The 15,023-nt window shown below is 46.5% G+C and overlaps 1 protein-coding gene across 3 annotated transcripts in view; it reads left to right on the plus strand.

Moving 5' to 3' along the window:
• Positions 1–204: 204 nt before the first annotated feature.
• INPP5B (inositol polyphosphate-5-phosphatase B) overlaps positions 205–15,023 on the plus strand; it is a 44,449-nt gene continuing 29,630 nt past the window's right edge. The window contains exons 1-2 of one of the 3 annotated variants that reach the window (XM_077837808.1): positions 205–234; positions 1,020–1,130. Coding sequence is in view for 1 of the 3 variants with exons in the window: in XM_077837805.1 (XP_077693931.1) it covers positions 8,348–8,375 (28 nt within the window). In the remaining 2 variants the exon portion in view is untranslated. Of the gene's footprint in view, positions 235–1,019; positions 1,131–8,320; positions 8,376–14,332; positions 14,354–15,023 lie in introns of those variants that run through there. The other 2 variants (XM_077837805.1, XM_077837806.1) reach the window with 2 other exon arrangements.

Consider the following 15,023-nt stretch of genomic DNA (forward strand, 5'->3'; position numbering starts at 1 on the left):
AGAGGAGACCTTAGAGTTACCAAATAATACTCATGGCCTCCTATCCTTTCTGACTTCTTCTGCCTCCCTTTCTGTCCCTTATCAGAGGGTGCTCAGGGTTGGTCTGCCTGAGCTATTTATGAAGTATTATCCCTGGATAGTAGCAGTGTGGCTCAGGCACCACTTGCCAGGTTTTCTAATGGAACTGCTTTTCTCTTTTGACAGTTACACCTGACAGTGACCTTCATATCATTGGTGAGTCTCTTCTGTTGCTATGATTCCCACGAGGTACAAGAAAGATTCCCATATACTGAGGTTACAAGCTCTGTATGAACCATTATTCCATGATTTTTGGTTTGTGGAGTTTGCTCAAGGTTGCTTATGGGATGTCAGGGGTTGAGCTGCTCCAAACTGGACACACTCTGTGCAATGATGGAGTCTTGTCTTGCTATTATTGGGTAGTTTATAAATCTGGACACTATTACTAGTTAACAAGTGTATTGCCAACCCCAGTTCAAACTATTGTTTGGCTAAATGATTCCGGATTGTTGCTAAACGATGAGTTCTAGTCGGTCTCCCTAGCTTTTACTGGAGTATCAGCTGGATACTATTATCATTTATTTAAATTGTGAAAGCCCCCAAAATGTGTTAACCGCTGTTCAAATGCAACTGTATTTCAGTGGCGTGGGTAGGGATTCCTTGTCTAATTTTTCTGTTTGTTTAAGTTTTATAAAATGTTTTGGGATCAGTTGGGCTGAAAGGGACTAGAGAAATAATAATGATGATTATTTACAAATCCTATTTAAAAATAAAACAAATTCATCCAAATACAGGAAACTGAAAGAGGTGATGAAGCTGATTTCTTTCCTCGCAGCTGGTGTGGTTTTCTACTGATTTGAGTACTGCGGATGTGGAAACATGTCCAGTGCTGGCATGGCTTTTGTGGGCCTGCAGCACCTAAAGTAGCGTTTAGAAACTGTAAGTGTCTTCTGCAAACTTAGCAGCATTAATTCCAACTCTCCTCTTCCCGTCATGTGTAGGTTCTGATGTGACTGTCCAGATAAGCTCGGAAGATGGTCAGCTGGTGGTGCAATTGCCTTTTGGGTCCCATACACGCACATTCCTACAGGAGATCAGCAAGTGCCGACCAGGTACAACCCTCTGTCATATAAGTATTGAAATTAATCCATAGGTTGGTACAGATGCTGCAGACGAAGGAGGAAGTCTAGGTCAGGATTTTGTCTTTGTATCATGTTTTCTCTCATCGTAGGAGGAATGTCAATTCCAGTATCCCTGTTGCTGCCACTTGTATTTACACAGCTAGCTTACAGGCCTCTGGATGTACTAAACTTCCAAATCCATCACTCTTGTCTGTCACTAGATGACTCAGCAGAGATGCTCTGAGCTTTGCCTCAGTAGCAAGTAGGAATAGTATTTATATTGTAGCCTCGCTTGGGCTCACCACTCATGGAGCAGGGAAGTAAAATGTAGCCTAGAATTGATCCTCAAGATGCTAAATCCAAAGCTATGACTTGTGCTAATGCTGTAAGAGATCACAGAGAACTGGTTCCAGGGAGGCAGCAACTGTTGGATACTCCTGTTCCCCACTCCGTCTTCCTCCCCTTAAAGACTAAGGCCTGGTCTACACTTAAAACTTAGGTCAACATAGCTACAGTTCTCAGGGATGTGAAAAATCCACAGCCATGAGTGCTCTAGCTACACCAACTTAACCCCCAGTGTAGATGCAGCTAAGTCACAGAACAATGCTTCTGTTGACCCTAGCTATTGTCACTCGGGGAGGAAGAGTTCCTACAGCAATGGCAAAACCCCTTTCATCATTGTAGCCTACGTCAATGCTAGAGGGTTATGCCGGCATAGCTATGGTGCCTTGCTATGCCACTATAGTCCCCATAGTAGTGATGTGACCTAAGCTGTATCGCAGCTGCCATCTTTCCATGTGGGATTCCCTCCTGTGATCAGCCATGCTGGGCAGAAGGATTGGTGGTTCAATTAGTTTTCAGTTCTGTCCTAGGGGAGTACTATTGTGCTGTTAAACAATGTCCATGTTTCACCCCTGAGGTGGCTACCGTTCAGTGATGGGTGCAGTGATCCCTGTGTATGGACTTTCTCTTGGCATAGGTTTAGGTTTATAGAGCACTTTGAGATCCTTTGACTTGAGATGAAAGACACTAGAGGCATGTAAGATGTTATTTATTTAAAATCACAATGTTAAAAATATTGGGTGGTGTTCCCTCCATCACTCCAGCCCAGGGAATGGCTGGGACTGTCGGTATGCCTACCTAGAGCCTCATCAGCTTCCTCTAGACCGACGGAGACTATGCCAGCATAGCTCAGCATCGTTGCTGTGCCAGCATAAGCCCATAGACTGTGTCTATGCTGACAGAAGGGTTTTTCAATGTTGGTGTAGGAATACCACTTCCCTGAGAAATGGTTGCTCGTTTGACAGAAGCATTCTGCTGTTGACCGAGCTGCGTCTATACTGTCAGTTAGGTTTCACATCCCTGACTGACGTAGCTATGTTGACCTAAAACTTAAGGGTAGACCAGGTGTTAGAGCCAGAAGAGCACTAGTCACAGGCTGGTCCAAGAATGCTTCTTGGGAAGGACTCTCTATGGCCTGTTGAATAACCTGAGTTCCTCTAAGACCTGATTTCTAACCAGGATGTTTCCATTTCAATTTGGGGAGAGGCTATTACTCAGTAAATTGATACATTTAAAAAATGAACGTGTCTCTGCACAAAGCCCTATCTCTGCAGAGCAAGCGGCCTGGCTGGCTCAGGAGGAGCCTGGTCATGCACGGGGCACCGTTTCTCACAACGACAGAACTACAAACTGCTCCCCACAGTGGAGCTCATCGCTTTGAACACAGGCTGTCTCTAGTCAGCTTGTTCACTTCATAAGAACATAAAAGCAGCCACACTGGGTCATACCAAAGGTCCATCTAGCCCAGTATCCTGTCTTCCAACAGTGGCCAATGCCAGGTGCCCCAGAGGGGAATGAACAGAGCAGGTAATTGTCAAGTGATCCATCCTTTGTCATCCACTCCCAGCTTCTGGCAAACAGGCGAGGGACACCATATTCTCCCAGCTTGGCTAATAGCCATTGGTGGACCTATCCTCCATGAACTTATCTAGTTCTTTTTTGAAGCCTGTTACAGTCTTGGCCTTCACAACATCTTCTTGCAAAGAGTTCCACAGACTGACTGTGCGTTGTGTGAAAAAATATTTCCTTTTGTTTGCTTTAAACCTGCTGCCTATTAATTTCATTTGGTGACCCCTAGTTCTTCTGTTATGAAAAGGAATAAATAACACTTCCTTATTTACCTTCTCCACACCAGTCATGATTTTATAGACCTCTATCAGATCCCCCCTTAGTCATCCCTTTTCTAAGCTGAAAAGTCCCAGTCTTATTAATCTCTCCTCATATGGAAGCCGTTCCATACCCCTAATAATTTTTGTTGCCCTTTTCTGAAACTTTTCCAATTCCAATATATCTTTTTTGAGATGGGGCGACCACATCTGTATACAATATTTAAGATGTGGGCGTACCATGGATTTATATAGAGGCAATATGATATTTTCTGTTTTATTATCTATCCCTTTCTTAATGATTCCCAACATTCTGTTCGTTTTTTGACTGTCGCTGCACATTGAGTGGATGTTTTCAGAGAACTATCCACAATGACTCCAAGATCTCTTTTTCGAGTGGTAACAGCTAATTTAGACCCCCTCATTTTGTATGTATAGTTGGGATTATGTTTTCCAATGTGCATTACTTTGCATTTATCAACACTGAATTTCATCTGCCATTTTGTTGCCCTGTCACACAGCTTTGTGAGATCCTTTTGTAGCTCTTCACAGTCTGCTTGGGACTTAACTATCTTGAGTAGTTTTGTAGCATCTGCAAATTTTGCCACCTCACTGTTTATCCCTTTTTCCAGATCGTTTATGAATATGTTGAATAGGACTGGTCCCAGTACAGACCCCTGGGGGACACAACTATTTACTTCTCTCCATTCTGAAAACAGACCATTTATTCCTACCCTTTGTTTCCTATCTTTTAACCACTTAACAATCCATGGGAGGACTTTCCCTTTTATCCCATCACAGCTTACTTTGCTAAAGAGCCTTTGGTGAGGGACCTTGTCAAAGGCTCTCTGAAAATCTAAGTACACTATATCCACTGGATCCCCCTTGTCCACATGCTTGTTGACCCCCTCAAAGAATTCTAGCAGATTAGTGAAGCATGATTTCCCATGTTGACTTTTCCCCAACAAATTATGTTCATCTATGTGTCTGAGAATTTTGTTCTTTACTATAGTGTCAATCAGTCTGCCAGGTACTAAAGTCCAGCTTACCAGCCTGTAACTGCGGGGATCACCTCTAGAACCCTTTTAAAAATTGATGTCACATTAGGTATCCTCCAGTCATTTGGTAGAGAATCTGATTTAAATGATAGGTTACAAACTACAGTTAGTAGCTCTGTAATTTCACATTTGAGTTCCTTCAGAACTCTTAGGTGAATACCATCTGGTCCTGATGACATATTACTGTTTAGTTTATCGGTTTGTTCCAAAGCCTTCTCTAATGACATCTCAATCTGGGACAGTTCCTCAGATTTGTCACCTAAAAAGAATGGCTCAGGTTTGGGAATCTCCCTCACATCCTCAGCCATAAAGACTGATGCAAAGAATTAATTTAGTTTCTACGTAATGGCCTGATCGTCCTTGAGTGCTCCTTTAGCATCTTGATCGTCCAGTGGACTCACTGCTTGTTTAGCAGGCTTTCTGCTTCTGATGTACTTAAAAAAAATTGCTATTACTTTTTGAGTCTTCGGCTAGCTGTTCTTCAAATTCTTTTGTGGCCTTCCTCATTATATTTTTACACTTCATTTGCCAGAGTTTATGCTCCTTTCTATTTTCCTCACTGGGATTTAATTTCCACTTTTTAAAGGATGCCTTTTTGTGTCTCACTGCTTTTTTTACTTTGTTGTTTAGCCACGGTGGCACTTTTTGGTTCTCTTACTATGTTTTTTTTAATTTGGGGGCCTCTATTTAAGTTGAGCCTCTATTATGGTGTTTTTAAAAAATTTCTGTACAGCTTGCAGGGATTTCATTTTTAGCACTGTACCTTTTAATTTCTATTTAACTAACTTCCTCATTTTTGTGTAGTTCCCCTTTCTGAAACTAAATGCTACAGTGTTGGGCCGCTGTGGTGTTTTCCCCGCCACAAGGATGTTAAATTTAATTATATTATGGTCACTATTACCAAGTGGTCCCCTTATATTCACCTCTTGGACCAGATCCTGTGCTCCACTTAGGACTAAATCAAGAATTGCCTCTACTCTTGTGGGTTTCAGGACTAGCTACTCCAAGAAGCAGTCATTTAAGGTGTCAAGAAACTTTATCTCTACATCCTGTCCTGAGGTGACATGTACCCAGTCAATATGGGGATAGTTGAAATCCCCCATTATTATTGAGGTTTTTATTTTAATAGCCTCTCTAATCTCTCTGAGCATTTCACAGTCACTATTACCATCCTGGTCAGATGGTCAGTAATATAGCCCTATTGCTATATTCTTATATTAGAGCATGGCATTACTATCCACAGAGATTCTGTGGTACCGTTTGGTTCATTTAAGATTTTTACTTCATTTGATTCTACGCTTTCTTTCACATATAATGCCACTCCCCCACCAGCATGACCTGTTCTGTCCTTGCAATATATTTTGTACCCTGGTATTACTGTGTCCCATTAATTATCCTCATTCCACCAAGTTTCTATGATACCTATTAAATCAGTATCCTCTAGAGGCACTCTAGTTCACGCATCTTATTATTTAAACTTCTAGCATTTGTATATAAGCACTTTAAAAACTTGTCACTTTTTAGCTGTCTGCCATTACATGATGTAATTGAATAGGAATCTTTTTCATTTGACTGTTTCTCAACAGATCCTACCCATAGTTTATCATCTTCCATCCTCTCCTTCTTACTAGGACATAGAGAATCTCCATTAATAGATCTTCCCCCTAAGGAATGTCACTGTCCGAACCATGTGCTCTTCTGCACCTGTCGGCTTTCCTCCAGCCCTTCGTTTAAAAACTGCTGTTTGGCCTTTTTAAGTGCCAATCTGGTTCCATTTTGGTTTAGTGGAGCCCATCCTTCCTGTATAGGCTCTCCCTTTCTCAAAACTTTCCCCAGTTTCTAATAAATCTAAACCCCTCCTCCCTACACCATCATCTCATCCACACATTGAAACCCTGTAGTTCTGCCTGTCTAACTGGCCCTGCGCTAGGAACTGGAAACATTTCATAAAATGGTACCATGGAGGTCCTGAACTTCAATTTCTTACCTAGCAGCCTAAATTTGGCCTCCAGGACCTCTCTCCTATCCTTTCCTATGTCATTGGTACCTACATATACCATGACCACTGGCTCCTCCCCAGCACTACACATAAGTCTATCTAGATGTCTCGAGAGATCCGCAACCTTTGCACCAGGCAGGCAAGTCACCATGTGGTTCTCCTGGTCATCGCAAATCCAGCTATGTTTCTAATGATTGAATCCCCCATAACTATTACCTGCCTCTTCCTAATAACTGGAGTTCCCTCCCCCAGAATAACTATCATTCTTCAATGGACAATAATTCTGTCTTGAGATGTAAAGAACAATGTAGCCATGCAGGGAATGTCAAAGGGAGCAGGAAAGGTAAAATGGCTTCTAGGGTTTAAATCATCGGATCCTGTGTATTGAGATCTGGTATAGCAGGGATATTAGGTTATGAAGGCTGGCATGACTGCTCAGGGTATAATTGGGTCCAAGGAGAGATTAATGGCATTTGGGGCGCAGACAGTGCTCGGTGTGCAAGGGATACTAGGGAAGCCAGGAGTACTAAGGGCTGATCCAATTTGCCATTGAGTTCAAGGGCAGTTGAATTGGACGCTAAGTGAGTTTCATGGTTATATAGTGCTAGTTAAGTGCAACCTGCATTGGATCCAGTTGTATGTTTGCTGTCACAGGTACAGCTGGAAGCTCTCAAATGAGCAGTTAATATCTGCCCCAAGTAAGAACCCTTTGGATATTTTTCTCAAGGTGGGAGTCTTTAGGCCTGCACATGGGTTTCAGGGGCAGCATATATTTAACGTGCAGGGCCAGTTCCTGGGAATCCTGCTGCCCTTCAATCATTTATAGAGCAGAGGCCCCTGAGGTCCCTGCAAGTCCCCGCTGCGGAGGGACGCTGCCTCCTTCAGAGACGCTGTTTGTTAGTGCCCCCTGCAGATGCTGCCTGTGGGCCCCAACGCCTCGGGGACCCTGGCTCAGCTTCCTCAGCAGAGACCCAGGTCACCAGGGCTGCTGTGGCGCACGGTGAAGTACAGAAAGTGGGGGCTCAGGCAGACAGCCCGGCGCGGGCGCCCGGGGGTGTGTTGGCGGCTGTGGATGGCGCGGGGAGCCGGGCGCGGGCGCTCTGAGGCGCGCCGGGGGGCGCAAGGGGGGGGGCCCGGCGCGGGCGCTCTGAGGCGCGCCGGGGGGCGTAGAGGGGGGGGCCCGGCGCGGGCGCTCTGAGGCGCGCCGGGGGGCGTAGAGGGGGGGGCCCGGCGCGGGCGCTCTGAGGCGCGCCGGGGGGCGTAGAGGGGGGGGGCCCGGCGCGGGCGCTCTGAGGCGCGCCGGGGGGCGTAGAGGGGGGGGCCCGGCGCGGGCGCTCTGAGGCGCGCCGGGGGGCGTAGAGGGGGGGCCCGGCGCGGGCGCTCTGAGGCGCGCCGGGGGGCGTAGAGGGGGGGGGGCCGGCGCGGGCGCTCTGAGGCGCGCCGGGGGGCGTAGAGGGGGGGGCCCGGCGCGGGCGCTCTGAGGCGCGCCGGGGGACGTAGGGGGGAGTCCGGCGCGGGAGCTCTGAGGCGCGCCGGGGGGCGGAAGGGGGGGTCGGCGCGGTCGCTCTGAGGCGCGCCGAGGGACGTAGGGGGGGCCCGGCGCGGGCGCTCTGAGGTTTCGCTCCGCAGCGTTCCACGGACACGTGGACATGTGGAGACCGGGACAGAGGCGAACAGAAGGGGATGGGAGCGGGACTGGTGTGAAGGGGAAATGGCGGGTTTTTGGAGGGCGGTGATTGGCAGAGACGGGCGGGGCTTGGTGATTGGAGGAGGCGGGGCTCGGAGGCGGGGCTTGGTGATTGGAGGGGCTGAGGCCCGGAGGAGGGGCTGGGGGGAGACCCGCCCGCGGTGGGCGGGGCCCGGAGGCGGAGCTTGGTGAGTGGAGGGGCGGGGCCCGGTGAGTGGAGGGGCGGGGCCCGGAGGCGGGGCTGGGGGCGGTCGGCCCGCCGTGGGCGGGGCCCGGAGGAGGCTGAGCTGAGGGCCATGGCCGCGGCCGGGTGGCTCCGCGGAGGTAGGGGCCGGGGTGGTTGGAGGCGCAGGGATCGTGCTGGGTGCGGGTGCCCCGGGGTCGCGGGGCCGGAGGCGGCCGGGCCGGGAGGCGGAGGGATGGTGAGGCGGATGAGGGAGGTGGGAGCCCGATGGGGGCGGGGTGCTGGGGGATGGGGCTGCCTGGTGTGGGGCGGTGCGGGGGGTTGGTCCCTGTCTCTTTGGCCCAGTCAGGCTGTGAACGCTGTGATCCCTTCCCCCCCACCCCCCCCAGGCCCCCTGGGGCTCCGTTCTGGTTCGCTGAATCCCCCTGCAGTTTCAGTGGGGTGCAGGATTCCTCTCCCCTTCTAATCTATATAAACAGCTGTCATGCCCTACCCCAGAGGCAGCTGCATCTGGGTCCTGCACGGAGGGGCAACTCCCTGGATAAACAGCAATTGTGGCTGCTGCTTAGTTCAGGGGAAGCATCCCTTTGCAACATCTGATGGGCCCACCCCAGAAATGGCTGCATCCCTGTGCTGGGTGAAGTAATCCCCGTCAGCGGTTTGGGGAGCAGGAAGGAAGGCGCTGTTTTGTGTCTTTATGATGTATTAATAAAAGTCCACTAGAGAATGCTCTGAGCATGAAGATGCACATGTGGTTCATGGATCATGGTAATAAGGCTAATGAAACAAATTCAAATTGAAACTTGTACAGGCACTAGGGTACAGCCAGTGTGTGTCTGAATAAATCTTATTAAAGAATCTGCTAATGAAGTGAATTACTACTTGAATATATATATGTATGTCACCATTCTAAAATTCAGACTATTGTAGTAGGTATAAGATATTAGAAACTGTGGTTCCCTCAGGGCTGCTGAGGTGATTGCACAACAATCTGATAGGCAAACAGCCGTATCTCTCACTGTTTGAAAAGAGATAAAAACCTCTGAAGTTGCAGTATGAGATCAGTGTAATACACTCACAACCCAAGATATCCATGCTCATCTTATAAGGTGCATGTCGTGCTCTCTTTGCATCCTTTCTGGATCACAGCCTATCCAGTGTGCATGTTGTTTTATTTCCCCTGGTGGTCAATGTGCTACCAGTCATAGAATCATAGAGTCATAGAATATCAGGGTTGGAAGGGACCTCAGGGGGTCATCTAGTCCAACCCCCTGCTCAAAGCAGGACCAATCCCCAATTAAATCATCCCAGCCAGGGCTTTGTCAAGCCTGACCTTAAAAACTTCTAAGGAAGGAGATTCTACCACCTCCCTAGGTAATGCATTCCAGTGTTTCACCACCCTCCTAGTGAAAAAGTTTTTCCTAATATCCAACCTAAACCTCCCCCACTGCAACTTGAGACCATTACTCCTTGTCCTGTCCTCTTCTACCACTGAGAATAGTCTAGAACCATCCTCTCTGGAACCACCTCTCAGGTAGTTGAAAGCAGCTATCAGATCCCCCCTCATTCTTCTCTTCTGCAGACTAAACAATCCCAGTTCCCTCATCCTCTCCTCATAAGTCATGTGTTCCAGTCTTCTAATAATTTTTGTTGCCCTTCGCTGGACTCTCTCCAATTTATCCACATCCTTCTTATAGTGTGGGGCCCAAAACTGGACACAGTACTCCAGATGAGGTCTCACCAATGTCGAATAGAGGGGGACGATCGCGTCCCTCGATCTGCTCGCTATGCCCCTACTTATACATCCCAAAATGCCATTGGCCTTCTTGGCAACAAGGGCACACTGCTGACTCATATCCAGCTTCTCATCCACTGTCACCCCAGGTCCTTTTCCGCAGAACTGCTGCCTAGCCATTCGGTCCCTAGTCTGTAGCGGTGCATTGGGTTCTTCCGTCCTAAGTGCAGGACCCTGCACTTATCCTTATTGAACCTCATCAGATTTCTTTTGACCCAATCCTCCAATTTGTCCAGGTCCCTCTGTATCCTATCCCTGCCCTCCAGCGTATCTACCACTCCTCCCAGTTTAGTATCATCCGCAAATTTGCTGAGAGTGCAATCCACACCATCCTCCAGATCATTTATGAAGATATTGAACAAAACCGGCCCCAGGACCGACCCCTGGGGCACTCCACTTGACACACTTGAAGAGTGACTGACATTAACTCTTCCTAGACCTGTGTACGGTTTCAGAAATTATTCTGAAGTTCAGAATGGGAAACCTTGGTTCAGCACAGACAGAAATGATAGGACTTCCTGTTATGTGTAGCGGAATGCCTTAGTTTGTCAGGTATGTGTACAGTACCTATCACTGCATTACCTAGGTCACAATGCCTAACCATGTGTCTAACACAAGTCTACCAAAGAGATGTTTCGTAGGGATTTTTTCATAGGAGACATGGGCCCTAATCATGTTACCTCTGTTAGTTATGTAGTGCTGTTGACTTCCTGTGTGTCAGTTTGAACACATCCCTGTATACACGATGCTGGAAGGTCCGCTCTTTGGACCTTGCATTTGAATTTGCATCAGGTTACAGATAAAATACATTTGATTTTCCTAAATCCTTGTAGATATTTATTTGCAACATAGAAGTACCATTGTCTGGCAAGTTTTCTGTTGTCTGTGGGTGCAGAGGCCAAGAAGAGTAACTGGCTCATATAGATCAGCACAGAAGTGCTTTTGCAAAATTAGTCGAGGAACCACATCCCACTTCTAGCTCAAGGCGTTGCTTAAATGAGCATGTAAAACCCTCAGAGTGCCTCCTTCAATTAGTATCAAACCTTGAAATGAAGCCTGTGACTTGCCAACCAGAGGCAGTTTCAACTCGATTAGCACAGTATTTCAGTGTACTTGGGATTTCTTTGTCACAAATATAGAATCTTAAAATAGTAGCATAGTCTGCCCCTGACAGAGCAGTAGATGGGAGTTACAGGCTCTGTGCAAACTGGTGGAGGCTAACTTATGAAAGTATCGCCACAGGGAATTAGACTTTTATAGTGCCCTGGTTATGCTGAGCTTATGGCTGGTATTGTGAAATACAACTGATTAAAACCTGTCCGTGTCAGTAAGTGTAAAGAAGGAGGGAACTGGATTTGTGCCAGCTTGCCCTTTGTATAAAGGGAGCCTGGATAGAGTGGGCTTTTAAAACAAACAAAAAAGTGACCAACACCACTGCCAGCTCATGCGGCTTTTTCCCTTGTGTTTTTCTGTTGCATCCTGATAGCAACACAAGACACCTTTGGAGATGCCTCTTGACAGAGACTGATGCCGGGCCTACGTTTGGAAGGCTTTGCCAATAGAATTGTATTGATATACTAGACCAGCAAAGTGCTTCTAGTGTGGACACAATGTATATTGGTAAAACTGCCTTTGCCAGTATAGCTCAGTTTTGCCGGTATAACTGCGTCTATACTAGGGACTTTTGTGACCAGCGTAGCTGTGCTGGCAAATCACATCTCATCATGCACCTGATGTAGCTACGCCAGCAAACGTTTATGGCATAGACCTGGCCCAAGAGGGGGTTGTTAGTTCTTGAAACTCTTTACCCTTCAGTACCTCTCCTTTGAGGTTATGGGTTTCTGTCTTCCCAAGAACGAGGAGTACTTGTGGCACCTTAGAGACTAACAAATTTATTTGAACATAAGCTTTCATGGACTAAAGCCCACCTCATCAGATGCATGCAATGGAAAATACAGTAGGAAGATATAGATATATCCATACAGAGAACATGAAAAAATGGGGGTTGCCATACCAACTCTAACGAGACTAATTGATTAAGGTGGGCTATTATCAGCAGGAGAAAAAAAACTTCTGTAAGTGATAATCAGGCTGGCCCATTTCAATGCGAGCAATGCCCCTCTGCCATGTACACTGGCCAAACCAGACAGTCTCTATGCAAAAGAATAAATGGACACAAATCAGACGTCAAGAATTATAACATTCAAAAACCAGTCGGAGAACACTTCAACCTCCCTGGACACTCAGTTACAGACCTAAAAGTTGCAATTATTCAACAAGAAAACTTCAAAAACAGATTCCCAATGAGAAACTGCAGAACTGGAATTAATTTGCAAACTGGACACCATTAAATTAGGCTTGAATAAAGAATGAGAGTGGATGAGTCATTACACAAACTAAAAACTATTTCCGCATGCTAATTTTCCCCCTACTGTTACTCACACCTTCTTGTCAGCTGTTTGAAATGGGCCATCCTGATTATCACTACAAAAGTTTTTTTTCTCCTGCTGATAATAGCCCACCTTAATTGATTAGTCTCGTTAGAGTTGATATGGCAACCCCCATTTTTTCATGTTCTCTGTGTGTGTGTATGTGTGTGTGTGTATATCTATATCTATATCTATATCTTCCTACTGTATTTTTCACTGCATGCATCTGATGAAGTGGGCTTTAGCCCACGAAAGCTTTTGCTCAAATAAATTTGTTAGTCTCTAAGGTGCCACAAGTACTCTTCCGTCTTTTTGCTGATACAGACTAACACGGCTACCACTCTGAAACCTCTCTTCCCAAGGACACCTGCTTGAGGTTATCCAGACCACAGAGACTGTTAACAGAACAAGATTTATTAAAAAGAGAGAAAATAGAATTAAAAGAAAAACTGTTTGCTTAACTCATTTAGATTGACACTTCTCATAAACTAAACTAAATACAAAAGAAAAGGAGGACTTGTGGCACCTTAGAGACTAACCAATTTATTTGAGCATAAGCTTTCATGAGCTACAGCTCACTTAAATTGGTTAGTCTCTAAGGTGCCACAAGTACTCCTTTTCTTTTTGCGAATACAGACTAACACAGCTGTTACTCTGTAAACTAAATACGGCTTTCTCAGCTGTTACAGAAGAAAAAGAAAAGCAAATAGCAATTCTCTCTGAATATGCTATGGTCCATTTATCAGCATTGCCCTATCCTGATACTGTCTCCCTTGCTGTGTCCTGGATTCTCTTTGCAAGTACTGTAACTTGGATCAGCTTGCATGTTCAGAGGTGCCTCTCTCATTTTTGTGTCAGAGGTGTTAGAGTCTATTAAGCCATTAGGGTGAGGTTTCCTTAACATTTACAAAAGAGTCTTTTATCAGAACTCCTGGCTGGGAAAGTGGTCAAATGACTATTATCTCCCAGAGAAACAAGGTGGGAGAGGTAATATCTTGTATTGGACCAACTTCTATTGGTGAAAAAAGAAAAGGAGTACTTGTGGCACCTTAGAGACTAACCAATTTATTTGAGCATAAGCTTTCGTGAGCTACAGCTCACTTCATCACTTTTATCATTTTCCTGCGTGAGTTCATTCGAGAGCATGGTGATTTGCTTCACCCACATAGTTGTTACTGGGGCACATCGTGGATGAGGTACACCACATGTTTTGATAGGCATGTGTAGGACCCATGGATCTTGAAAGGTGAGTTGGGGGGTGTTGCTCATTGGGTCTGTAGGTTTTGTATCTGTTGTTCTAGCAGAGTCCGGTGCCGCTTTGAGTTGGTGTGTGCTGATCTGTGGGGAGCTTGCTTCTAATGATGAGGTTGGGGAGTTTGAAGGTCAGAAGAGACGGTTCAGGAAAGATTTTTGCAGGATGGGGTCTCCACAGAAATGGGTTGCAGTTGTTTTATGATACCCCATATGGGTTCCAATGTGGAGTGGTAGGTGACAACTCGGAGTGTGTGGTTGGAGGGGGTTTTATTTCTATATTGAAGCAGTGCTGGAAATGGCCCACCTTGATTATCACTACAAAAGGTGTCACCCCCCTGCCCACCCCCCCGCTCTCCTGCTGGTATTAGCTCACCTTTTCTGATCATTCTTGTTACAGTCTGTATGGTAACACCCACTGTTTCATGTTCTCTGTGCATATAAAATCTCCCCACTATATTTTCCACTGTATGCATCCGATGAAGTGAGCTGTAGTTCATGAAAACTTATGCTCTAATAAATTTGTTAGTCTCTAAAGTGCCACAAGTACTCCTTTTTTTTTTTTTTTTTTTTTTTTTACGGATGCAGACTAACACGGTTGCTACTCTGAAACTTGGTGTGTTCGATTACTGGATCTGTGAAGGTAGGTGTGGTGATCCATGGGTTTCTTGTATATAGTGTGACGGGGCAAGGCCAGATGGCTACAGAAAAGTAGTGGGAGATAGATATGTTAGCTCCAGGCTAAACAAATCCCTGGTACCAGGATAAGTGAAATGGCAGCTGCTCCAGGTCAATTAAGACACCTGGGGCCAATTAAGAACTTTCCAGAAGGCAGGGAGAAGGCTAGGTTGATTGGGACACCTGAAGCCAATCAGGGGCTGGCTGAAATGAGTTAAAAGCCTCCCAGTCAGTCAGGTGGGTGTGCATGTCAGGAGCTGTGGGAGGAAGTTGCGCTGTTGGAGAGGCTGAGTAGTACACACCATATCAGGCACAAGGAAGGAGGCCCTGAGGTAAGGGTGAAGTGGGGCTTGAGGAAGTGAGGGCTGCTGTGGGGGAAGTAGCCCAGGGAATTGTACATGTCATGTTTCTAAAAGTTCAGCTACCATAGCTGATACTATTAGGGTCCCTGGGCTGGAGCCCGGAATAGAGGGTGGGCCCGGGCTCCCCCCCCACCTTTGCCCCCTGATTAATCACTAAGACTGGGAGACAACAGAGACTGTGCAAGGAAGGATAACTTCTTCTCACCTCCCTCGCTGGCTTATGATGAAAATGGCTCAGTAGACTGTGACCCTTGTCTCTAGAGAAAGAAGGGT

The sequence above is a fragment of the Eretmochelys imbricata genome, chromosome 19, assembly GCF_965152235.1.
Source record: "Eretmochelys imbricata isolate rEreImb1 chromosome 19, rEreImb1.hap1, whole genome shotgun sequence".
NCBI lineage: Eukaryota > Metazoa > Chordata > Testudines > Cheloniidae > Eretmochelys > Eretmochelys imbricata.